The 26,128-nt window shown below is 40.2% G+C and overlaps 1 protein-coding gene across 1 annotated transcript; it reads right to left on the reverse strand.

Moving 5' to 3' along the window:
* Nucleotides 1-408: 408 nt before the first annotated feature.
* LOC135479241 (glutamate decarboxylase 1-like) lies at nucleotides 409-13,122 on the reverse strand. Its single transcript, XM_064759048.1, has 12 exons — nucleotides 13,044-13,122; nucleotides 12,068-12,174; nucleotides 10,701-10,816; nucleotides 10,002-10,081; nucleotides 9,237-9,408; nucleotides 8,597-8,661; nucleotides 4,964-5,042; nucleotides 4,180-4,329; nucleotides 3,234-3,283; nucleotides 2,209-2,263; nucleotides 937-1,026; nucleotides 409-582 (listed from the first exon to the last, which is right to left on the reverse strand). Exons 1-12 carry the CDS (start codon nucleotides 13,082-13,084, stop codon nucleotides 409-411), a joined length of 1,179 nt encoding a protein of 392 aa, XP_064615118.1. The 5' UTR covers nucleotides 13,085-13,122.
* Nucleotides 13,123-26,128: the final 13,006 nt, after the last annotated feature.

The following is a 26,128-nucleotide window of genomic DNA, read 5'->3' on the forward strand; positions in this document are numbered from 1 at the left end:
CCGTTACACTCCTCCCCACTTAAATCCTTCCCCTCTCCCAAGACACACCCACATTCACAGGCACAGAGCTCCTCGGGCCTCTGCAGTCGAAGTCTAGCGTTCTACCAACTGAGCTAAAGGGAAATTCCCACTACCTACTGCTAGTATAAGCTGCTCCCGTTACACTCATTACAAGCACAATGAGAAGGACGTGGTTTGTATCTATACAATGTCTAGGCTAACAAATCGCCATCCCATTAACACTGTAAATGTTTAGTACTTATAGGTACACAGAGAAACAAATAAAATGATGGTCTCTTGAGAAACCCATCGCGATATTTAACATTCCCATGCAGGATTAAAACTGCTCTGTATGCAGGCTCTATACACTGAGTCGACTCATGACAAGAACAGCTATATATGAAGGGTTTATAAGTCACGACCTAGACGCTCGATTTCTTCAACAAAAAAATCCAAGTCAGCTTCTGTCACTCCTGGGTTGGATATGACCATCCGGAAAAAGTTGGGAAGATTTCCAAGAGGCTGGTAGCCCACCAGCGTCGCCCCGGATTCCATCATACGAGCCTTGATTTTAGGAGCCACCTGTAAAATACAGAACCAAAAACCGATTTCTAAGATATTAATTTCTGATATTAATTCAGGTGAGGTTCGTTCGGAAAGTTGCTACAAGTAAACTGAACTGTTTAGAAATTTAACTGTTTCATCACATATAAAATCAGACAATTCTGCTTGACTCAAATTACAATACTCTGTTGCTGCATGACTTAATGAGAAAGAATTGTATAACGGGGAATAACAAATGAACAAATGAAAGGAATAACAAATTCCTTCTAACAAGGATCGTAATATCGTGAATTATTACGATACAAATTTTTTATGTCATTTCACCGTAAACGTGGCACTCAGAGTACAGAAAATAGTTGTTTTACTCTATACCGTGTTTATTTGCTGGTCCCTCTCGACACCTGGCTGCAACGTCCTCATACTCGGTGGTACATACCAAAAACACACATTGGTCAGCTCCCCCTAAAACGAAACAACTTCAAGATAGAGTGGAATTCATTGATAACTGTCTCCAGATGGCGCTATACATTCACGGGCTTCGTGGTTTTTGTGGACGTGTTTGTGATAAGTTTCGTCACCCAGTGAGTCGCGTCTACATTTACAGGAGAAGAAAATTTAAATATCAAACAAATAACATTGAAAAAAGTATGTATTTCCTCGCAGGTACATTCCATAAAAAAACTCTAATATGTACCTCAAGTTAGTAAATATAAATAAAGTCAGCGCCAAGTCTGGACAACTCCATTTTGCCTGAGAACTAGTCCTCAAGTCTTCTGTGATAAGGAGGAGAATTGCAGTCGGAAACCGCCGAAGTGCAGTTTGTACATTTCTGATAGAACTCTCCTTCCCAGAAGGAAAGCGAACAATACAGTTAGTTTTCCGCTTGACCATTGGGAAACCAGAATGATGCACGTAGGTTCCGAGTTTACGCGAACAAGCCCGCAGTTTTAACGACTCTCAATGGCTGAGAGGCAACACACCCCTAGCATAAATTACAGGGTGTTAAAGATGGAGGACGCGATGGACTGGGCGATTTATGCCAGCTTTGCCGTTTTTTACTCAACGTGTATAGCGAGGAAAAATCGCACAATAATGTAGCAGGCATCACCAGATAGAAAAAAATGTGCTATAGTGTCATTGTTTTAAGTTTTCTTCTCCTTTAAGGTTCCTTTACTGCAGATAAGTTGATCTTAGTGATAGGCATCTTTCGGAAAAATACTCTTGTCTGTATATAGTGATAATCTTTTCGCAAGACGGTGACTTTGCAGGTCTATGGGATTCTCTTTTGAATGCACTAACAAAACTTTGTTGACAGCAATAGGAGACAAAGTGAAAATTGTAAAGAACAACCTAACATTCTGGCACTAACATCTTCATTTGATCAAGCTAGCGATGTCCGCCATCATCTATGTGATTACAAATCCGATGGGGAGGATCAAGCTTGCTGACAGAATCATGGATAATGCAAGATTTTCATACGTACTTCCATAGTAGTAGTTACATTGGCCCTGCGATGGACCTCGCGAGGTACGGTGACTGTGCCATGAACCCCGTGAGGTACGATGACTGTGCCATGAACTTTTCATTCACAGATGGATGAACTTGGTGCATTCATTTATTAAAAGTTCATTACATTTTCTTTACCTTTTCAACAACAAATTCAAAACCTTCCCTGCCTTTTATCTTCCTCCTGAGATATCTGAAAAGTTGAAGCCATTTAAAATATTTCATCGCATAGTTTGCATATATTTTTTATGAAAAGGACTAATACATGCTGACTAATACCAATTGGAGCCTCTTCTATCCACTTGTTTCCCTTTAAGATGACACTAAAAGACACTAAACATAATGTATTTATGATGATGGTTTGGTTTAATGAAAGATTGATTAATACCTTTAGGCTCTATATAGTGGCGAGAGCACACTTACACCAGGAGACAATGGTGATGGTTTTTTTTGATCGTAATTGTACAAAATAATTTCACTAAAACTACTAACTATACAACAATGCATTGTTCTATAACTGAAGAAAATGAACTGTACGATAACGTAATAATAACACATAATATACACATAATTTTGTTCCTCTTAAACAGACCGCTGATGTAGGCCTGCACCTCTGGGGTGATTTCGTAACTTTTCCTTTGAAAATGATCTTCGTAAATATTTTTGAGGAGATGAATTTCAAACGTTTACAATTATTTTCTGTCACCACTATTTCTTGGGGGGTTCATTTTAGTTCTACTTTCAGTGCTGTTGTCTTGTCTATAAGAGAGGTCTTTATGCGGGTGTTCTTTATGTATGTTGGTTGAAATTTGTAATGCAAACATCAAGACCTTTAAGCGATGAATTCATGGAGGACACTTTCTGTACTTTGAACTTTGTGAGTTGTTGATTTATAGATTGGAAGTCACAGATGTACATTTGTGTATTTTTTAAATGAATATGTGGACATAAATCATGAAGTTTACACGTAGATTCTTTACATTCAGTGATGTATGTAGGTTTTACAAACCAATGGTCAGGTCTGGCGAGTTGAAATGTGACTTACGCCTCACTACAAGTGACTGACAGGTTTACGACTGGCAATTAAAACGTAGCCCTTAACGTATGGCTGGAAATTAGACTTAAATGAATACATTGTAACAGAAAAGTTGTTTATGTCTTACTCTGCGTGCTCAAACACTTTATTGACATGGTCTTCAAATCCCCGGTCTCCCTGTGGATATAAAGAAGTACAGGTCTCTACTGAAGGTCAAGTAGTACTAGAAGGGAAAACAATCTGATTGTACTGTTTCTCCACTGTTGTTCAACAGTGCTCAAACTTGCGTTCACAGTCCAATTGTTTACAACTTTACAGTAAGTTTCCCTGCAAAATATATCCAAACACAACATTACAATGAAACACACATACAAAGGTAAACCGTGTACGGTAACATAGACTCTATACAGATGCTGTACTCCTGCAAAAAATGCCACCAGTGCAAAAGAACAGCTTCGCATGACACAGCAATATTTACACTTCGTAAGTATTGCTGTGTGAAAAACTGCTTATTTTTAAATTTTAATTTTTTAAAGTTTGTTTTTGTCAGCGCTGTTAAACTTAACGAAGGTACGGTATTATATTGCAATTTGTAAAATTTTACCTGGAGAATAAATCTTTTTTTAATTTGGTGCATGGCTTAGCCTAATTGATATTTCACCAAATATTAATTTATAGAGAACGTTTAAAGTTGTCAAGTTGTAATTTAAGATCTACATGTACCGTAGAAAAGCGTTTCTTTGTATACTTTAAAGAATTTCCTATGAATATCAGCCGTTTGTATACATGCACTTTAGTATATTCCATGCCCATTTACACTAACCAAATGAGGCATTATTTTACAGAATCCTTAATCTGTACAGAAATCAACATCCAAGGATGGGCGGGAAACAAAGCATAGGGATTCAATCTTATCATTACGTCGTCATTTATTTTATTAAATTAAGATAAATTAAGATTGTGTCTAAATTAAGATATCACTTGTGACATGTTGAACACTCTCATGGCAATGTCGTTGTAACATGTGAAAATAAAGGATTCATTGCGGGACGTTCCAGGTTGAGCGGGTTTACCTTAGATCTCCACATCAGCCACAGTTTGAAAATGTCGTTGTGACGACCGCACTGAATCGCCTTGTCCCCAGTATCATAGCCCATGTCATAATTCTTATCTTGTTGGAACAGATAGTTTGCCTGCATCGAATTACAGGCCTGCAAAATTCCCTGGGAAAACAGATAAATAATATGGTGTTTAAAATAAACGCCGACTTTCGAGCCCATCTCTAGGTTCAACCCGACTTGTCCGGCAGGAAGGCTGCAGTACCTTATACTATCGATCACCTAAATCATTGAAAATTTTTTTTTCTGTACAGCATTTGTCCAAAGTAAATATTATTCTAAGGGTTAAGTCGATGTTATTTGATCACTATATGAAAAAGACCAGGTGAATTAAAATTTGGGCAATATGATTTGATCATTATGTTGAGTCATTTTATTGAAAACATTTGCATATTTCAGCTGACAGGCCATAACTATGTCTTCACTACAAAATGAGGATCTCATCTTGATGAAAATATTCAGCTATCTTCATCTGAAGTCTTGTATCAATATAAGCCATCATAGTGCTCAAGTCGTGATTTATGTTCTGTAATTAAGACCTAATTTTGACGCCTTTGAAGTTTATGTCCAAATATTTTTTTGTGGAAACACAGTTTTTAAACAATTTTAATGGGTTATTAACAAATATATGATCTTGTGTATCTGGGTTGTCAGGTTTGAAACTTTCTCATAAATCACAACAATGAGTTATGTCAGAAACCTGTGAACCTTGAAATTAGCAGTGATGTTTGGGGCTTACTTTGTCTTTCAGCAAAATAGCCGAGCATTGAAGAGGTACGCCCATCAGCTTATGAGGGTTCCATGTCATTGAATTGGCTCTGTAGATAAATAACATTTAGCATATATTGTATTACCCGTCTTTCTCACTCATGAAAGCGTCAGAGGAGACATAATTCATGCAATTAAGACGCACATAAGCAGTGACTGTGATATAACGTGTTATAATTATGTAACTTCGCAATAAGTTTGAATATCATAACATGTCAGTGTAACCTACTCCATAGGTGCTTATGTGATATTTATTTATAAAAGTTCAGCCAAGACGCTACAGAAAAGTCATCTATATTCGTTTTGCTCTCGAGCTGTATTCAATTTCTTGAATTGCAAGTTAGAACGCAAATTCGTTTGAATGCACACTGATGTTAAAGAATCCTAAGTGACAAAAGCAAAATGAGGATCATATGACAGTATACAAAATGCTCTTGTATGTCAGTTGTCCAGGCTACAGAGAGTCGATGTGAGTCAGCAGAAGATACGCACTGTCTCACACTGCCACAGACTACAGTCTAAACCTGTTCAACTCCAGTTTCCACCTAACTCAGTACCTACCCTACCACAATAAATCCTGTGCAGGACATCCCGGCTACATCAGAATTACGTCTGAGTAGACATGTATTTTATTTACAATGCATATTTTTTGTTACTTTTCTTTACCAGTACACAAGTCCAAATGAGCATTTGATCTCACAGGTGTATTACTTGTTTCCCGAAAACTCATTTCGCCCAGTTTTCTCTCTGAAGGAAATCTTATCTTCTATAAAGGCAGATTTAATGATAGATTTGCCTATCTGCACATAAAATGGAGTTGATCGAAAACAATTTTAACCATCAATAAGGTTTTTTTTCAACTAAGTAAAAATACTGTGTGAAGCCACTCCCTGAAGACAGCTTCGTATTCTCTACAACAAATGATTTTCCACATCGACTTTCAGAAATCATAACGCTAAATCTCACACATTAATTTGATGTACCCTAATGTCTTTGTATATCCCATTCAACAAAGACCTTAAAATCCGGTTTCCTCTAGCCATAAACCTGGCCGCCGTCAGATGAAAAGATCTGGAGTAAGGGGCATTATACTAATAAAAAAAAAAAACGACCGTTCTAGCCTAGTTTTTACTATCACATGTAGCCTAGTATTTATGCCTCACACAAGAACTTACCTTAACACCTTGCTGTCGTATATGAGCTAGTCTCACTTTGAGATATATGCATTCTCATCCCTGAGTATGCTCAACATTTTTTTTCAAACTCTTTGGTAAGGACAACCGGCATCGATCGATCTTGTCTGTAACGGTGGCTGTGATTTTAAGAGGACATAAAGAGTGGCGCATGCGTTGCAACAACTATATCTGCCACCAAATGTCATCAACCGGTAAGGAAATTTCACAAAGTATTAAAAGCTATCGGAAATTAAGAGGTCAGTTATCATATGTTCTAATTTTGCCTGCATGCCTATTCGTTAGATTGGCAAACTGTTTATACGTTATTTGCTTTACATGACCTGAATTTACTTTATGTTTTTTTAGTTGTATCTTTGAAGGTATTAGGATGGAAATGTTGCTAGCTCATGGTGTGAACCATTCCAACAAATGGAACATCAAAATATGTCTGTCTCTGCCCAAACCTAAACACGCATATTCCATATTTCACACCATAGGATTTATCTTTCACACCCCCCCCCCCCCCCCACCCTCTGTAATATAAAGTAACTACTTGGTTATATGTAATGCCAGAACTCATGCTTCATTCTCTTCTAACAGAGGTCCGTGGCATAGTAGCTAGCGTGCTAGCGCAGCACAAGGCTCTTGCGTGGGAAGGTCTGCCAGCAACCTGCGGGTGGTCTATATATGTGGAGTTTCCCCGGGTTTAACCCAGTTTCCTCACACCATTATGCTGGCTGCCGTCGTATAGGTAAAATAGTCTGGATACTGTGTAAAACAACAAATTAAATAGAATCAAACAAACGAAAACTAGTGCCAAAACCCCACTGCAGATCTTGGCAGTTTGTTTCCATTTTGTCGATAATTCATATCATAAAATCATAATCATTCATATCATATCATAAACATCTTTAGATGTGGTTGATACGGACTTAAATAAATCCTCAGGAGCAATATTGACCCCTACCTGTAGCATCAGTAAATATAATCCCTTCAAAACCTTATGAAAATGTCATATATATAAAAGGGCTAGTGTCTATATCAAATAGATAAGTCAACCAGAAAAGACCTTGGTTTCTTCTAACTTGTGATCACTAGTGTTAGGTGCTCATGTGTCAGTTACATATAACTGTTGATTTCTACTGTCTCGAGCCCTTAGACCTTCAACAACTAGTGCCTACATACCTCATGTCAGAGCTACCCTCCAAATTGGTTCTAAAAATGCAGACGACAACGAACAGTACCAGAATTCCCGTCCAAGTTTCTTCACATAGACAAGAGCTAGCAATAGCAGAATTCTCTTCCCGTGGACCAGACCTATCAGTACCAGAATTCCCGTCCAAATTCCTTCATACAGACAAGAGCTAGCAATAGCAGAATTCTCCTCCAAGCCTTTAGCAATAGCAGAATTCTCTTCCAAGCCTCTTCCCGTGGACCAGACCTATCAGTACCAGAATTCCCGTCCAAATTCCTTCATACAGACAAGAGCTAGCAATAGCAGAATTCTCGTCCAAGCCTCTTCCCGTGGACCAGACCTAACAGTACCAGAATTCCCGTCCAAGTTTCTTCACATAGACAAGAGCTAGCAATAGCAGAATTCTCTTCCAAGCCTCTTCCCGTGGACCAGACCTAACAGTACCAGAATTCCCGTCCAAGTTTCTTCACATAGACAAGAGCTAGCAATAGCAGAATTCTCGTCCAAGCCTCTTCCCGTGGACCAGAACTAACAGTACCAGAATTCCCGTCCAAGTTTCTTCATACAGACAAGAGCTAGCAATAGCAGAATTCTCGTCCAAGCCTCTTCCCGTGGACCAGACCTAACAGTACCAGAATTCCCGTCCAAGTTTCTTCACATAGACAAGAGCTAGCAATAGCAGAATTCTCTTCCAAGCCTCTTCCCGTGGACCAGACCTAACAGTACCAGAATTCCCGTCCAAGTTTCTTCATATAGACAAGAGCTAGTAATAGCTGAATTCTCGTCCAAGCCTCTTCCCGTGGACCAGACCTAACAGTACCAGAATTCCCGTCCAAATTCCTTCATACAGACAAGAGCTAGTAATACCAGAATTCTCATCCAAGCCTATTCCCTTGGACCAGACCTAATAGTACCAGAATTCTCGTCCAAGTTCCTTCATATAGACAAGAGCTAGTAATAGCTGAATTCTCGTCCAAGCCTCTTCCCGTGGACCAGACCTAACAGTACCAGAATTCCCGTCCAAGTTCCTTCATACAGACAAGAGCTAGCAGTAGAAGAATTCTCGTCGAAGTTCACTCATTTAGACAAGAGGTTGCATTACTAGAACTTGTGTCCAAATTAGTTCTCCCACGCCAAAGCTAGCAATTCAATCTCAAATCTCCCTCACAGTAGCTGGATATGAACATATGTCCAAGTTTTTTCTAACATGCGGGAGCTATAGTTCTCAACTCACCTCTCAATGCCGTCTAGCAGATGCCTGTGTTTGTTGGACATCAGTACAGAACCACCCCAAGCTCCCTACAGCAGGAAATCTGAATTAACCGATAGCTTTTATTTTCTTTCTACACTGCATCATTCCTCGAGGCGTTATGTCATTATAACGATCTTGTAACCTTATACGTTTGATGTACCTGTTTGATACATGTGGTAAATACCGAAATCAGTGACATGAGAACAAAGTGATATTATCTCTTGTAACGTCACAATCTCTCAGTTATCAAAACTCGCATATTATAAATGTACCATGAGGTACATACTGGTACATCAGCAAAGATTTAAACAGGGGCCTGGTTTAAAAAATACATGAACTTAAATGTCATTGTGCAAAACCTGTTTTAAATCGACCAACAGGAAGATTTTTAGACGTTATTAATCCAGTACTTATGGATTATTGAGGATTTCACGACTATATGACTTTTGATGACTACGATGGGGATATTTTGCATTTATGTTGAATGTCGTTGTAGGCCTATACTGAGAATGATGGTGCGGATAAAGAATGAGAATCAGCTAAATGTTAAAAAAGAATGCTCACATCCGAAGTAGAGATTTTAGGAATTATTCGGATAATTTAGTCTAAATGAGCTACATACATCAACGTGCAGCCAGAGTCCATGTTTTTGGCAAACATCCGCTATCTCGTGCACTGGGTCATAGGCGCCAAGAACGGTAGTACCACACGTGGCGTTCACATAAAAGGGGAGACAACCGCGAGCCAAGGCAGCCTCAACCTCGCTTTCCAGATCAGACACCAGCATCTTACCCCTGAAGGTAAGACATTAGAGAAATGACTATAAGCATCTTACCCCTGAAGGTAAGACATTACAGAAATGACTATAAGAACAATGTAATGTGACAAAGCACTATTTGCGCAACAGACCTGATATATGGAATGGGAAATGAACAAGTTCAATCACAGATAATAACCTTTACCTGGTCACCTTTTATAAAAATACGACAAAAATCATGTCGTTCTATAGCTTTTAGAGATAGTCTCAGTGACCGACGGCCTAGTGAAGTAGTACTATTTCTAGACTACATACTTATGGAAGGTGATTATGTGATCTGTGTTGTTATTTAATCCTTTGCACTTGTATAGCAAGCGCGTTCTCTCTTCTTACACCTTATACCGTTGTCATGTATTCGAAATATGCTTGCGTATAAGAATACATTAATTAAACAAAGTAGTAAACAAAGAGATTAATTGTTGATTTCGTATAAGGAGTTATATGTTACGTCCGATGCTATATATTTGTCTGTGACAGCCACTTGACAGTGGTTATTTTGATCAACATTGTATCTTTACATTATGCTTTACAGCTTAAGAAGGCATTTGATCATGGCATTTGGAAACTTACCTTCCGTCACAGCGAATCTGAATGACGTTGTCAGTACCTATACCCATGATAGCAGCCGATCGTTTGATGGAAAAATGTCCCTGAAATGAAGTAAGAAAATCTTAAAATCAGTTAAGTTTTCAATCCGAATAGCCCTTGCCATGAAACTGTGTACATGTAGCGATTCAGTCCATCTATGAGCATCTAGTTGTGTAGTTAATTCTCTTGTTTTATATACACGTATCTGACGATCTGCCATGTGTAATGAAACAGAAGCTACTGGGTATTTGCCCTTAGCACAGTTGGTAGAACCATGGACACCAGCTTTTTCAAATCCCGGTGAGGCCCATCAGCTATAACACTGGTGTCGTGACCAGGAATTTGAACGTTGGTTGCCTCAGCTATTACGTGTTGGGTGCACACTGACAGTGTAATGGTTGGAGGATTTACTCTACTGGTCACTGTTTTGGACTCGGATCTCCACAGCACGGTAACAAAAGGGACATTCCACCTTGATACTGCTAGGATCCCGTCCCACCACATCCGTCCCCCCAGTACACGTTCTTACGAAGGAGTGGAAGCAACGTGACTGAAGTTAAGTGCGGTTTCCTCCACGTTCTGTCCCGTTTCATCCACCCATAAACCCGACCACAGTGAAAGCGAACACAAAGGAGAGAAGCAAAAGTGTATGTGACAGAAAAGAAAACTGTATGGCTTCACCTGCTCTGAAGTAAACATCACCAGTTGGGGTAAATACTTCATCCCCTGGAATTTAACATCAGGGACTTTGTGGTATCGAGCTGCTAACACACTGTACAGATTGGCCAGTGCTCCACCTGCAACGTATGTTAATAAGAAATAATAATTTCAGACAGAAGTCCGTACATAATGATATCCAGGCAAGCATATGACAGCGGAATAAATTGTAACGTAGAGAATCCATACGTAAGATGTAACATCTTTTTCATCGTCAGCCTTGGTTAAATTGATCAAACTAAATTGATCTAATGCTTGGATAGTAGATACAAGTGTCTATGCATTCTAACCATTTTACACACAGTACATTTGAACATGTAGATATAAATATACAAATTCTTGTCAAGTAATTAAGCGGAACAGGAATACTCGTCCCCTGAGAGTATCAGTGAGCTCGAGGCGGATCACAATTCCCTGACCATTTAGGGCACTTTTCAAACTTATGTAGGCCTTGATCTCGAGCTGTCAGGAAGATACGATTTCCCGGTCAGAAGGACTGACCACTGCTCTCTTGCAATACATGTGTAGGCCATACTAAACATAACCAGTTTATCAATAAAGCGTCATACCCGAGGCAAGAATGAACAATCAACTACTAATCTTAGACCAAAGAGTCGACGGGCTTCTGAAGTACGTGGGGGAGATGAGACAAGAACCTTCTGCTTCACTAGACGACATGAAGATTTCGAGAATAAAGTAACAAATGAGTATAATTATCTTGTAAGTGAATAAGACAGAGCGTCCAGAATCTCTGGTACCCTGCTTCATGATTATGTCAGATCCCGATAATAGGGGCGGTATATTCATGGTCTTGAATTAGATTGCTACGTTTGGTATATGATCAATTGCAATCAAAACGCAACTGAGACTACAGCTACTGTGATTTATCGACAGCTTATATACTAACACTAACGATATATACACTGATTTCATTCATTCATTCAGCTAGAACAATCCTTGTGTGTTTTCAACATCACTGAAAACTACTGATTGCTTGTCCATGATTCCGTCCTAATTTCGTACTGTATATACTTAGTTTTTTGGGGCTTTGTATAAACCTTCGTTTTGAGAATGGTCTTGGCCTTAATATCCCGGAACTTCCATCATGGTTGACGGCTGGTATACGAATGTCTGTCTCAATGGATACATTTATGCTTTATTCAGCCATGAAAGATGCGCCAATCACTGGCGAAATCAGTCATACATAGCTAAACGACACTGATCTTCTACCGACATGGTCATGAATAAAATGAGAACCAGCTAAAAAGGTTACTAGGTGCTTGATATCAGTTTGGACTGTGATAAGACTCATGACAGAATGGGGGACTCACCCGGCACAAGTATCCCGTCTCCACCCGTCCAGCCAACCTTGGCCCTCATCCGGGACAGGATGATGTCCTCCATCAACGTGAACACAGGCGCCACCTCGTAGGTAAACCTGAACAAAACCCAGGACACGGTACACACATCTCAGCAACAAACACAACTTTACAACTAAGGAATATCATATTAACACAGCCATGGAAAACACTGATCGATCGACTGACTCATTGCACTCAAGATTTTTTCACTTTTTCACGGCGGTAAGGTATATTGGTGGTGGAAACCGAGAAAATAACCGATCTTCGCCCGTTACCAGGCCCCAGTTATCAGGCCCCAGTTCCAAGGCCCCGGTTTCCAGGAACCAGGCCCCAGTTACCAGGCCCAGTTACCAGGCCCCAGATACCAGGCCCCAGTAACCAAGTCCCAATTACTGGGCCCCAAATACCAGGCCTCAGGAACACGAATCTGTCTTAGACAAAGGTCAGGCAGTCTCAACGTCAAAACAGTTTACTGCCATAAAATTGTGAAGTACCTTGGGGATTTTATTTTAATATTAAGAGTTGTCTTAGAATTTCATGACAAAGTTGAAAATTATTATTTAAGTTCAAAGCTTAGTTCAGGAATAATACTAACAAGTCTGAGACTGTTTCGTGATACTGAAGCTTGACAAACCTCTTTACCGTAAGCATCGTCGAAACAGTGAGAGCTGGATTCGAACTCCCGACCTCATTGGTTAATGAAAGTCGCAGCGAGCTTGCGCTTTAACTATCTGAGCCAGAGAAGCCCTGAAAACGCAGGAATGAATGAATGAATGCTTGAGATTTTACGTCGCACTTTTTCAGTCATATGGTGTGTGGACATAATATCATCATTAGGTGTGTGGACATATAATATGTGTTCTGGTTCTGAAGTTAGGTAAGTACACATACTCCAATAGTTACTGCTGTGCTATATAGTTGACAAATGGTGGTAAGGACAGCTTACATGTTTGTGTTTGCAGTGGCTGTCAGCCATTCACCTGCCATGCCAATCACATCGAGACCACTGGACAGCTGGTTGAAGAACCGTGGGTGACCTGCGATCAAAATCAATTTTATAATTTTCGCCCTTTATGGGCAATGTAATAATAATTTAGCCACTGGACTAAAGTGACACCGAGCTACCGAGACCTTTACGTCCTGGCACTTTTAGTGTTAAAGACTTTACTGTGGAGGACAAGCAACTCTTCCATCAACACTTAATGTCGACCGATCGAAGAGGATAACCGAATATTTAGAGCAAGTCTTCTTACCTGATCCGTTCCGCTTTTTAGACGTCCAGCTGCACTTAATCTACAGATCCTAATTATTGATTGCCCAACAGGCATCGATTCGTCTGAAGTACCGTAGACCCTCGGTGCCGCTCCTGTACACGTTCCCGGGGAACCATTTTATTGGAAACTCGCTAATTGCTATCCACCTTAAATGTTCGCCCGTTGCAAATGTGTAGGCTTCCCCAGTCCTGACGTGTACTTAACAGATTTTAAGGGTTACTATGCCTAACAAATCGTTAATTCGAAGACACCGTTCTGGCTGATGAACGCTGTCATAACTTCCTGTAGAACATTGTGATTAACAGTCTGATGATGATCAAGAAATATGCCATCTTAGCTGAAACATCTCAACTTAACCAACCACTCCATTCTTATATTCGCAGGGCTGAAACATGCAGTAATTACAATGACGCATGCAAATAAATCCATACTGAGGTGATAAAATGACAAAATCCCGCAAACTTTTAAGTTTGGTGTCGTTAATTTGTGCTGGTGGGCACACTGATGAAGACTTTGTAAACCGAGACTTTCCGGATCGTGTGGAAACCAAGCTAGCCTAAGCAACCTATTAGATTAATCAATCTTGCTTCAATAAACCGCGCAAAGTGGCGACGCTGGGGCTCAGAAAGTCTGGAAGGTCCTGTCTTTTCTGTACACAGTTGGCATTTCTCGAGTAAACAAATTGTGGTTATACCTATCACACCAATGTATCAGGCACAATGTCATTTACAAAAACACAAACATAATTTTCTGATTACGGGATACAGTGATGATAAAATAATGATGAAAATTCTGATGAATTTACGACAAGATGTTGGCCTATTTCACTGTGACATTTCCATTTTAACAAGTACAAAATGTCGGCATCAGATAGAGAATTTCTTAAACACAAAAAATGCAAGTGTTTCCGCGAAATGGGAACAAAAATGGTGTGCCTTTGGTGGCTTAGGATGAATAATCTTCATTTTTAAAGAAATAAATTAAATTACTTGCCTGTTTTCACGCAGTATTTCAAAGTTTCCTTACAATCGCTCAAAATCTGCTCGAGATCTCGTGGACACTCGTCCACTTCAATACAATGGTCGAGAATCTCACGTAGCTGGTGTGGATGGTGAAAATCCAACACTTTATTTGATCTGTCATTCTCTTTCCGTATATAATCTTGTAGAATGTCAAACAACTCTGCAAGAAACTGCACTGTCGTCTCTGGATTGGACGAATGTGGCAACAACGCTGAAAGAAAACAGCAGACAGCTGAATACATACCCAAAAGGCAAGATGAGCTAATCCGTTGGCATCTGGTAACACGTAATCGGTGAAATACAGCCCCGTTAAAATTTAATCAGAGCATTTTAACAGTTTTAACAGTTCCCCCAACAATGTTTCAATTGTTGCACTGAACGCGTCCTTTAAAGCCGTTGCTCGAATGGAATTAAGTAAATGTATAATGATTTACTTCCAGAACGTACAAAATAAAAGTTTACCAGCAAGTTCGAATTTTTCTAAAAGTTTATACCGTTTGTTCGGAAATTTTCTATGCAGCCTTGGGTTTTGTATGTGATATTATCAGACATCGTTTCATCATAAAAGAGGAGCGCGACTATTGTTTACTTTAATATAGTTCTGTGTTTAAAAAATAAACCCGCTTTAAATGGATTTGATGAAGAATTAAACAAATAAGCACACCGACTTGATTTATAATTGACTGATTGTGGCTTACTGAATGATAGATTGTTTCTGAGATGTTTCTGATGTGTTTCTGTTTCTGATTCTCTTTCTTTTTCCCTGTTCACAGCACAGGGAATGGCCATGACTTAACTGTAACCCTTACTCAGGCGATAGTGAATACATCTAGCTAGATTTTATCTCGTTCCTGTGTGTCACCACGAAGCCCTCCTTATAAACCCTGCCCAGCTTGGGATAAGGTAGGGGCTTCACCTTCCCTGGCGTGAAACTATTGACCATTTGGATTCCGTCCGACTAATATTTCCATAAATTGTCAGTTTCAGCTGTCGCCAGTCATCAATTATGGCCTCTTAAATAAGCAATAAACCGGCACAAAGTTTGGCCCCTTGCATTTCTATGGTAATACGACTGGGTCACGCCGACGGCTCTACGCCTAATCCAAGAGACAGCCGTCTTTGCCCGCCTTTCAGGGCAATATTTACTGATATACCCAGTGTACCCTTTGTTGATTTTTGATCATGTTTCCAAATATTGGATTCTTCCTTAAAAAGGTTATCTATGGAAACAGAGATTGACCGGCAAACTCGACAATTCCCGACGAGTAAACGCCTGGTATAAGCAGTTAACCAAAGAATGCATTTATAAAGTAACGATTTAATGTAATCAATTAGGGTGTATCACAGGAATCAGTCACCAAGATTTATCTTCATTTCTATCCAGTTCTGCCATTTTATAGCATTAAAATCAAGCGATTTGCTTAGTGCAATGTCAGACATTCACGTCGTAGATTCAAAGTGTTTTGAAAAAGAATGGGAAATAACTAGATATCTACCCAAATGTAGATGTGCAATGATCAATTCGTAACACTTGACAGCATCGAAAAAGGCGATTGAAATGTAGAGACTGCCGGCCTTAATTCTTATTATTTTTCCGTAGTGAGTAAGGTCGTGTGTTCGAATCCAAGTTCAGATAGTTTAACTGATTTGAGTCCTGATTTTTTGTCTGTCAGGTGTATAGAGATTTATCACCGAGTTATACATGCCAGATTTATTTCATCTAAAATTTTGACTGCCGCCATGATAAGTGAAATATACTCTGAGAGCATCGTGAAGCACCAATGAAGCACCAAAATATTCGTGCATGTGTGTAAAACTAAAAATAAAAAAAACTTAGAACGTGTTATATATCGAAATATGTCTCACTGAAGTCAACATCTCTGGCCCGGGTCAGTGTAATCACAGGTTCAAATACTGATCTAGTTGCAATTTGGCTGCTTGGTCTGTGTACTAGCATTATCTCTATCATGAACGCCGTGTAGCTTTTGTTTGGGATGTGCACGTGTGCTGCATGCGTACGATTATCCGTATGTGTGACCCAAATGTAGAATTAATGTCGAGTGCCAGTAAAGGTCTATCACTCAGGTTATAAATCTCGATTGGCAGACAGCCCGATTATTTTAGCAGTGGCTTCTTCAAGAACTGTTAGATTGCATACGTCTGATCCTCCATATTTCACGTCCGACAGAATAGAAAGTAGAGGATTGGAGGAGTTCGTTTATTTACTGCAGCTAGTTGCCCAGGCGGAAAGGGTTCTCGATTGGAGTTGGGAGTTAGACGGGGCGTGAAATCTCTCGCTTAAAAACCTGGAGTGTCCCTTGGGAGGTTTGTCTTAGCAAGATAGACGATCATGCCATGATGTGAATAGTGCACTTCTTCTATTTGGCTTCAGAGTTAAGATCGCTTGACAGAAAAGCTGTAAAACAATCCATGGACAATACATGGCTACTGACCTAAAACATAATTGGTATGTTACAGTGGTCAAGCGCCGATATTCGTTCTGTTCAGCTATAAGCGGTTAGGATTTCAGCACAGTTCAGCAACTGTTAAACCAATCTTGATGAGATGTAGAAAAGAAAATCATTGAAGAACTGCAATTGGCAACGGCTAATCTGTAGAAAGGCTAATTCCACAATTGTTATGTAAATTTTTAAGATGGTGGGTCTGCGATAGAGGACTAGGATGTCTTTCTAATGATTCTTGATGTCCCTCCTGTGATTTTTAAGAAGGCCCGTTTTTTGTAGACTTTCTTCACAGAATTTTATATTACTTCTCCAAATATTAGTGCTTGCGTCACATAAATAGAATTTCGAAATTTTGGGCGATTCAGTGCACATTATTTGGGTTACTGAAGATTATTTTTCTCCACCGCTGCCAAAGGTTTTACCAAATATGGGCATTAGGGTTCATTTACGCCAATAGCTGTTGGCGCCGGTGAATATTCCCTGTGAAATATCGACTCTTCAGTTCCGAAATATTGACGTGGGATGGAGGGGCTTGGTCGTTCGGCCCCGTAAGAATCAATCAGTCTGACAGATACCCCCAAACCTTTGAAACAGATGTTTCAGATCCGCTTGTGTTAAACGTGAGGGTAAATCCCACGCAGTATCTCTCTCTGAACCTCAAGTTAATCAGAGGGGCTAAGAGGACGCGGATTGAAGCCGAACACGCAGCTCAAAGAGCTATCTGTCCTGCAGGCGTGTCAGTCATTATGGAAATATTTTCACCCATGTCATTACAACGATATAGCCGATGTTGAAGAAACAATTACTCTCATAAAAACTACACTTGTCATATTTCGACTCATTGCAAGAGGCAATCTGTTGCACCGAGACTTGTAAAATGTGAGTTCGCGATGATATAGCATCTAGTGGAAATGTCTTGGGACAAAGTAGTTACATGTATAAAGGAAGAATATCTGGGCCGTAATCCTTTGCTTGAAGTGCTTGAAGAGAAATACCATTGCTCTGCTGATAATCGTCATGGTATAGCCAAGTATTCTTACTTACCCAAGTTTATTACTTTGTAGTATGCATATCTCTTTTGTGGCTCCATAGTAAAACGATCCCATCTTCATAAAAAATTTTTAAAAAACTAAAAAAAAAAAAAAAAAAAAAAAAAGACAAAAAGAAACAAGCTGACTAGCAACCCTCTCCCTAGAAGGACCGAATTAAAAGGGAATCCCTCTGAAAGCTCTGATAAAGATTGACAGCCATGTCTTGATTTTGTTTAATTATATCGCGCTTACAAGATGAGCAGTAGCCATCTAGGATCACGGAAAGCAACGAAAAGAAATCCCAACCTTGTCTCAATAATGACAAGGCACTAGTGAAGTTTGAAAGCTACTCCTTGATTTAATTTCGCTATACCCGCATGTGTGGATAGCTCACAGGCAAATGGCAAGGCACTACTTTGTTTATGAAAATGAACTTTAGGCCATATACACAGATAAAGTTGACGGGTACACATGTACTTTTACATCATGAGAATGGACATCCAAGGTGCCAAATTTACTGTTTTACAACTTCTGTCCTTTAATTCTTTGTGTACGTTGATGAAACCTGGCTTTGTTTTACATAACGACACATATAATTGCTTCACAAAACTGGGTGCACTTTTTCTGTGTCTATGCTGAGCTCTGCGCTGTGTGTGATTAAGCTTGATATGAACCGCATAATTCACTTGTCTGTCCGGGCTGTAGGCATGTCCTAACCAATTATCGTGCCGGTGGCGCGTGTGTCGTGAAGACTTCGTCTAAATGCCGTGTCAAATCGTTACTGTAAAGCTGTTGCCTCTTCTATATTAATCTACAATGTTCTCCAATATTATACTTGCTGACCAAGATAATTTGTTCTTGAAGTGAACACCACTATATTAGAAATGTACAAATATAGGGATAGGAGCGTGGGTGGCAAAAGGGACATAGGAATTTGATCTCAGAGGATAGATATCTCACGGAGATGTCGACCTGATTTAATTAGAGAACAAATAATAATAATAACAAAAGCGAGGGAAATGTCGTTTACCCTCATATTAATAATGATTTTCAAGGAAAAATAAATATGTAGGACATGTAGCGCAATATAGTACAGTATACCAGTACTTTGTACAAAAATTGTGCTCCCAACTCTCCTTGGAAATCGTAGAACTCACTAGAGGTACCAGTCTGAAGAGAGTATACTTGTGCAGCCATGCTGGACACAAACCTGACGTCATTGCCGTCTGGGTAGCAGCATTTTGGCATTGTAGGGTTATATTATGGCTTAAAACCTAGTTAATATACCTGAGAGATATGCAGAATATGATGTTTCAGAGACTTGGCTATAAAAAATGGCTAGGTGTCAAAATTACACTAGAATTGTTGTACAACTAGATTCATGGTCAATTCTGAAACAAATGTAAATAAATCGAAGTACCACTGAGGCTGACTTAGGCATTCCAATGTCGCTGGATTGTATGCTTCAGTTTTATAACGATGTCTTCTAAAATGAAAGCGGTGCTGACCTAGTCATCGCGGGCGTCAGAGAAAGCACTTCGGCTTGAACACGGCGTTTCAATAATTTTGTTGCATTTTATCAAAGAAGACAGAAAAAAACATCGGTTGTATGCAACAAAGACGAAGGAGCAAAAATTCTTCAGTTGTAATAAATTCAAAGAAAAAAATTATATCAAAAGATTTTAATTAACTTTAAGCGTTGTCAGGTGAGATGCCGTCTTCTCATTCCCATAAACCGTCGGCATCCCTAAAGAATTTTGCACCGACTCGGATATTTGTGATTTAGAAACTGCTGCCGAAGCGCTAAAATGAACGGCAAAAAATGTATTTGGGGAGACGAATGCGGTTTGGGCCGCGGAAGTATGCTGCTGTCTGACATAATTTGTGATACTATCGTTGAATATTACACGGCTTGTAAATCAACGGATTTCACGTCTGTGGGGATCCGTAAATGATACAAACCTGCCCCACAACGCTTTGTGAAATGGCTTCGGCTACACGTAACTAAATCATTGTAAACAGTCTCAAATGATGTCTTATGTTATAGTTTTGTGTTATCATATATGACTTCATGGAGTGAATGGGTAAAGACTACATCACAAATTAGGCCGCTCAATCCGATAACAACGTGTTTGATTGGATAAAGTTCTCAAGATGGCTGCCTCGACTCACACCATCCACTTGTGCAGTATTGTCATTTTGTTCTACATGTTATACGGGGAAATCTCATTAAAATTATAAAGATTCTTTTCAGAAAGCTTGAGTATCCTGCTTTCGATTGAAATATGTTTTAGCCAGGTAAGGCCATCATCGTACTGTCAAAAGCGCGATGGTACGAAGCTTTGGCTGGATAGTATGAAGCAATGAAACTATGGAACAAAGCAATGGAATGATACCGTGTAGCGATGGAACAACACTACAAAGCGATGAAACGATACTCAGATGTTGGCGTCGTTCTATCGCTTTGCGGTATCGTGCCATCGCTTCGTTTCATCCTGCCATTACATTGCACTTTCGTGTCATCGCTTCGTCCCATTGTTCCATCAGATTAATTAAGGACAAAGTGTCACTTGCGCATAATGCATTTTATTGCAAACTCCACATACGGTGTGTCACTGTTTCCGAACCAACTTGTGGAGAAAAGTTTGACGCCACGAAAATACGTGTCTTTGACTAAAGACAAGTATCAGTACCGGAAAGAGAAAATAAAGATCACAATGCCCGGTTTCATCGCTCCACGGTGCCGTGGACTGTTTCACAGTATCTTGTCAACGCTTAGCACAGGAAACAATACAACCATACTGCGAAGCGATGACAGCATCGTTCCATCTCTTTGCGCTGCCCCTTGCTGGGCGTTCAGTACGTAGGGGATAGTGCAACGACTGGTTGACCCGTATCAGTATAATGGCTAGGGCGGGGCCGCTTACTTGCCTTCGGTAAGCCGTCTCAGTGAAGCAGCACTAGATAAAAGAGCGGTCGAAATCCGTCCTATAACAAGGAGGCACATTACATGCACCCTACTGATTCCTTCGTCGTCATATGACTGAAAAATTGTTAAGTACGACGTTAAACCCCAAGCAAGCACTCACTCACTTCTTGCGCTGTCGTGCCACCGCTTCGTATTATTGTGCAATCTCTCATTTCCATGACTTTCAGAGAGAAAAGGATGTGTGAAAATGGTAAGCATTGTCATCTGGGTAAGAAATCATAACGAAGAACTCCGTATCTGGGAGAACCCCCAAGCCTTTCGGGATCATGTGATCTATTCCGAATAATGCTTCTACTGAAACGAATGCAATATGCTTACAGACATCACTGCTGACTTCGTTTACATGGCACATGCAAGCATGTGTAGTTACTTCGTTGCAGAAAAGGCATTAGCGGGAATGGAGCCTGGTCTAGAGAATCCTCCGCAAATGACAAGGTGCCTGAATAAAACCATATAACATGTATACATATGAAGGTGTCTGGTTCCTGGCGGCAGGTTGGTAATTACTGTCAGCAGTGCTGGTCGGCTTCTGGCTTTAAATTCATGTTTCAGTTATACCAGGTAATGATTTAAAAGCTTATACAGTGTTCCAGGACTTACCATTGCTGTAAGATCCTTCAAAGTTTCTCCAGTCAGGTTCCCGAGAAGACTGGGCTGTAGAGACGAGCTTCTTGACTGGGCTCTCAGCGCCCTGCGGCTTAGCCCCCAACCCGTCCGCTTCCAGGCCCAGCATGATTCTGGCTTGGCGTACAGCTCTGGAATCTTTAAATCGCTGGAAAACACTCAATTCCCCGGACATCTTGACTTAATGTGTCCGTCACGGAAGAACAAGCACGCTGGCAATGAACTGTCACCTGCTCCCCCTATAGATAACGTGTTCCGTTCGTCGGCTGGTTTGGCGCTTTGGATTGAACTCCCAGACGTGCGACGATCAGTTTGAATACCGGCAGTATTAATTGCCCGAAAAACATGTAGTTGGACGAGTAGAAGAATGGAGGGGCAGTGCCTAATTCCAGTGCAAACCTTTACAATATTCAAAAGGTGCTACATAGGACTGGTCAACATTAATATTTTGTTCTAGTGAAGAAGTGCCGAGGTTAATAAAGAACAAGAATTTCCAGGAGGCCTATATTGCAAAACACCTCGCAGTGTAACACTCATAAGATTACGCGTGAGAGCAGAGGTTATCAGCGAAGAGAGAACTGAGAAAGTTAAATCACCGACCACAATAGGAGCGCTCGGTACAGGAATGTAGAGAAGTTGGCCCAAACCGCTGATAGGTCAATACTCCCAAGACAAATCCCATTGGGCACAGCTGTTGCTGCATCCCACTCTCTTTCCCTCCCTCCAAATTCGTTCACCAATATCAAAATCGGCATATAGATCGTTCACGCCATTAAATAACGCCATTCCAAATCCTAATACCCCCCAAGCTGCGATAAAATACATGTACACGTCAGTTTTCTTATGAACATCAAATTATCATTTCCATAAAAGTTTAATAAATATATTAATGTATATGCCATCGTAAGGCAACAGATGACGGAATCTGTACCTCGCTATTATGAAAGTGGAAAAAAAGAGGTTCTGAGGTGGGTTTATATACCAAGTACTGTGACATAACTTGGACCATAACAAGGATTATATAATTGTTCACTTTGTTGCCTTTGGGCATACTTTTCCGGAGGCGGGCAGTGTACAGGTAGGATAAATACGAAATTGTTTTCGCCACGGTAGTTTTCATCTGTATCCTGTCAACGGGGTTACAAACTTCCTAACCTTGATTATCTGGCCCACATTTTCTTTGTGGTCAATAACGATGGGGTTGCTGTACTGAAACCATTGTTGTGGCGATACAAAACAAAAAAAATACACTGTAAATGTTAGACAGTCGTTACTGATCATTAACGAATGATCGATGGTAAATTGACATCGACTCTGTACCTACTTTTTGTAGTCCTGATATGGGTGCCTGTTGGACAAAAAGCAAACTATTGTTACCTATGTTTCTCTTTGCAATGAGTTTAAACCTGACTGAATTATTCGCTGTGTTCTAATTCACTCTTCAAAATAACCGTATTTTAAACCGACTGTGTTTAAAATCAACACGTCATCACCTTTGATCTAGAACACAACACGTTAGCAACAAGACTAGCATTTCCTAAACACAGGTCATCTATACTGAGTCGCAATTAAATATAACAAATGACATAAATCAATGTCGAGCCAGAATTCAGATTAAGAATTAATTCAGCCGAGAAATGACATGAGTTATTGTGTTCGAATGTAGACATGGTAGGAAGGGTAATGGTTGTACACAAGTTACACCGATTAAGAATGTGCTTTGTCGCTCCGTGATTGAGTCTCATTGAATCTGGCCTGTTTAACTGCCGATGTAGACTTCTAATAGTGTTGCTACATTTGAACACCTTACGGACCTGTGTCCAGTGGGATGTGTCCTGTAATTATTGGAACAGCCACCGCACCAAGTCACAGTATAACGAAAGCACCATCTGATGACCTATCGCCTATACCGCTGAGCGGCAAGGTGAGATGGGTCAAGATGTTAGTCACTAGACTTGGGGTTGAACCTGCCGTCTCTAGCGTACTAGGCAGAGATTCCAGCTATGAGATCAGCGTAATGCTCACGATAAAGGTGTTTCGTCATAACACTTTCTAACACTTATACAAATGTTTCAGCTGCCAAATTGAGTGGTCGCTCGAGTTCATGTACCATGAAGACCAAGGGTTCCCCAAACTATCTTAAATGAAAATATGGATGAAGATTATGCTTCCATTTTTGGAACCTCGGTGGCCGAGTGGTAAGCGTGCCAGCGCGGTGCAATAACACATGCACGAACCTCTCACCAATGCGGTTGCTGTGAGTTCAAGTCCAGATCAAGCTGGCAACCTCTTCGGTCGTATGTGGGAAGGTTCTGTCCGACTTCTTCCCTCCATAATGCTGGCTGCCGTCGTATATATAAGGGGAAATATTCTTGAGTACGGCGTAAAACACCAATGAAAACAAAAAAATAAAATGAATATACCCCATTCCAAAGACGCACCGAGGTTGAGGTTCCTTTGAGAAGAACAGACTATGACGTATGACAGAGTTTGTAGGATGGTAGAGGAAGTAATGGTCAACCAACTGGTACCATCTGCCCTCTCGGATACAACGATTAATGGTCCAGACAAAACGGTTAACATGAGGGTAATGCCTGGATTACCATTAACGGTAGAGTTAGGCCGCTTTAGACACGGACAGCAATGCATCTATGTGTGGGATGTGGGCTTCCGTTATATGACCCTCCGGGTTATCGGAAAGCTGACTGGTAATAATTCCCAAGGGTATGCGGATATCCGATTCCTCAGCAGACCTAGTATAACGTCATTCCACAGAGGAGCTAGGGCATATTGCAGTGGTATTGTAAAACGTGTCACTTCAAAATGTAAAAATAATTTGATTCCATATTAAGCATAATCTAAGTAATGTCCTAACAAGCAGAACTACACAAGGACCTACATGAGTGTATGATCTCAAAAAAAAGATCATTTGTAACTTAGATTTGGTAGCAAGCCTACCAAAGAGCACGCCTGTGGGAGATACAGGAATGCAAACCTTCAGCTCAATAGATAAAGTACTGAAATCGTGCATTTGGTGATTTACGGTAATTAATATGCACACAAAACATAAGCGATGGAACACATCCCTTGTAACTGTGCTTTATATACATGTAAAACTTCAGGCCAAAACACGCAGTACTTTTAGAGGTACCACACCTGGTATTTTCTTTAACTTTGATTTTAACAATGTCAGTAATTTGATATTTTATGATATTTAATGTGCACACATCGTATCAACGATTGAATATCCTCTCGTGTTATTGTGCTCTGCATGTGTGCAAACTCTGATCTCAATAAATGCAGTACTTTTTGAGATATCACCCTTAACATTTTGTTTAGCATCGTATATAGAATACATCGTCTGGAATTCAGTAAGTTACGATATTTAATATGTGCTCACCGACCCAAGGATGGAATATCCCCCTTGCGCAGTACTTTCTGACATACCACCCCTAACATTTTGTTTATCATTATGTTCCGTTATTTGACCTCGATGGTACCACATAATCTACGCGTCTGTACTTTGTACATTAAAACAATAGGCATTAAAACACCAACGGCTTTGCATGAAGGCATTGCCATTACACAATCATTTGTCTCAGATCGATCTCAGTTACATCTCGTTAGATTATGGGAGGATAGTGACATGTTTTCTTAACCACAGAGACCTTTACAAAACGTCTGCCTCAATTACTCTCCCAAAATCAGAGATAATCAGTATTTAGGTATCAAAATCCGGGACAACACGCACTGTCCATACATCATTCACGTTTTTGCTGTCAATGGACGTCAAAAATGCAACACCAACATTGTCCTATTGACGGCAAGGTTGGTCCTTTATACAGTGCCACGCGTCTCTGTGCCACAGATGGAGGAAACAATATTAATTTTGGTAAATGCATGGTTCAGCTGAATGAATATAGTTACACATAAGCATTGCTTGTAGAATGGATTGACTCGTCTGATCTGCCTGTTGCATCTTCCTCCAGTTATGTAGGTTATCTCTTCATCTTTTACCTCAAGGTGTTTACATGAACAGCTGAAACAGCTGTCTTGTGTCTGACCAGTAATTTCGACATAGCATTTCCCTCATTTGGCGAAGTACAGATGACATAAAAAATACCATTTCTTCTCCAAATGAACAGTTGCCAGATAGATGACTGATTGATTTATTGATAACGCCATATGAGCAAGAATATTTTACTCCTACCACGGCGACCGCTATGACACTAAGCCATAATCATTCTAATTCACACGACGGAGATGAAGGAAACCGGGATACTAGAGTAAAACCATCGGTATTTGGGGAGTAACGGATTAACTTTCCACATGTTATGCTTGGATCTTCACCCTCGAAGAGTTCCATATGTGGTCATCTTAATCGGTAGAGACTCCATTTTGCTTAACGTGAGACCACTAGAGCGGCCCTGTCAGCGCTGCCAGCTTATCGCAGACCGCAGACCAGAAGCGGTGGAATACAAAGACTCCCAACTGTCCGAGATTGGGATCTGGTGTATCCAAGGATTCAGAAGTATACGTCATAATCCACCGGCCCACGGCTCCCCACCTCATCCCGGCTGACGTGTACGGAATTATTCCTTGCACATAACAAAACAAGACTTCACC

This window comes from Liolophura sinensis, chromosome 1 (assembly GCF_032854445.1).
Source record: "Liolophura sinensis isolate JHLJ2023 chromosome 1, CUHK_Ljap_v2, whole genome shotgun sequence".
NCBI lineage: Eukaryota > Metazoa > Mollusca > Polyplacophora > Chitonida > Chitonidae > Liolophura > Liolophura sinensis.

Bases quoted from the DNA above. Each gene is read 5' to 3' on its own strand.
- LOC135479241 (XM_064759048.1), bottom strand. From the start codon at position 13,084: ATGGCAGGTGAATGGCTGACAGCCACTGCAAACACAAACAT. The intron at 9,409-10,001 runs GTAAGTTTCCAA...TCTTACCTTCAG, and splicing joins CAGATTCGCTGTGACGGAAG to GGGTAAGATGCTGGTGTCTG. The intron at 5,043-8,596 runs GTGAGTTGAGAA...ATTTATCTACAG, and splicing joins CTGCTAGACGGCATTGAGAG to AGCCAATTCAATGACATGGA.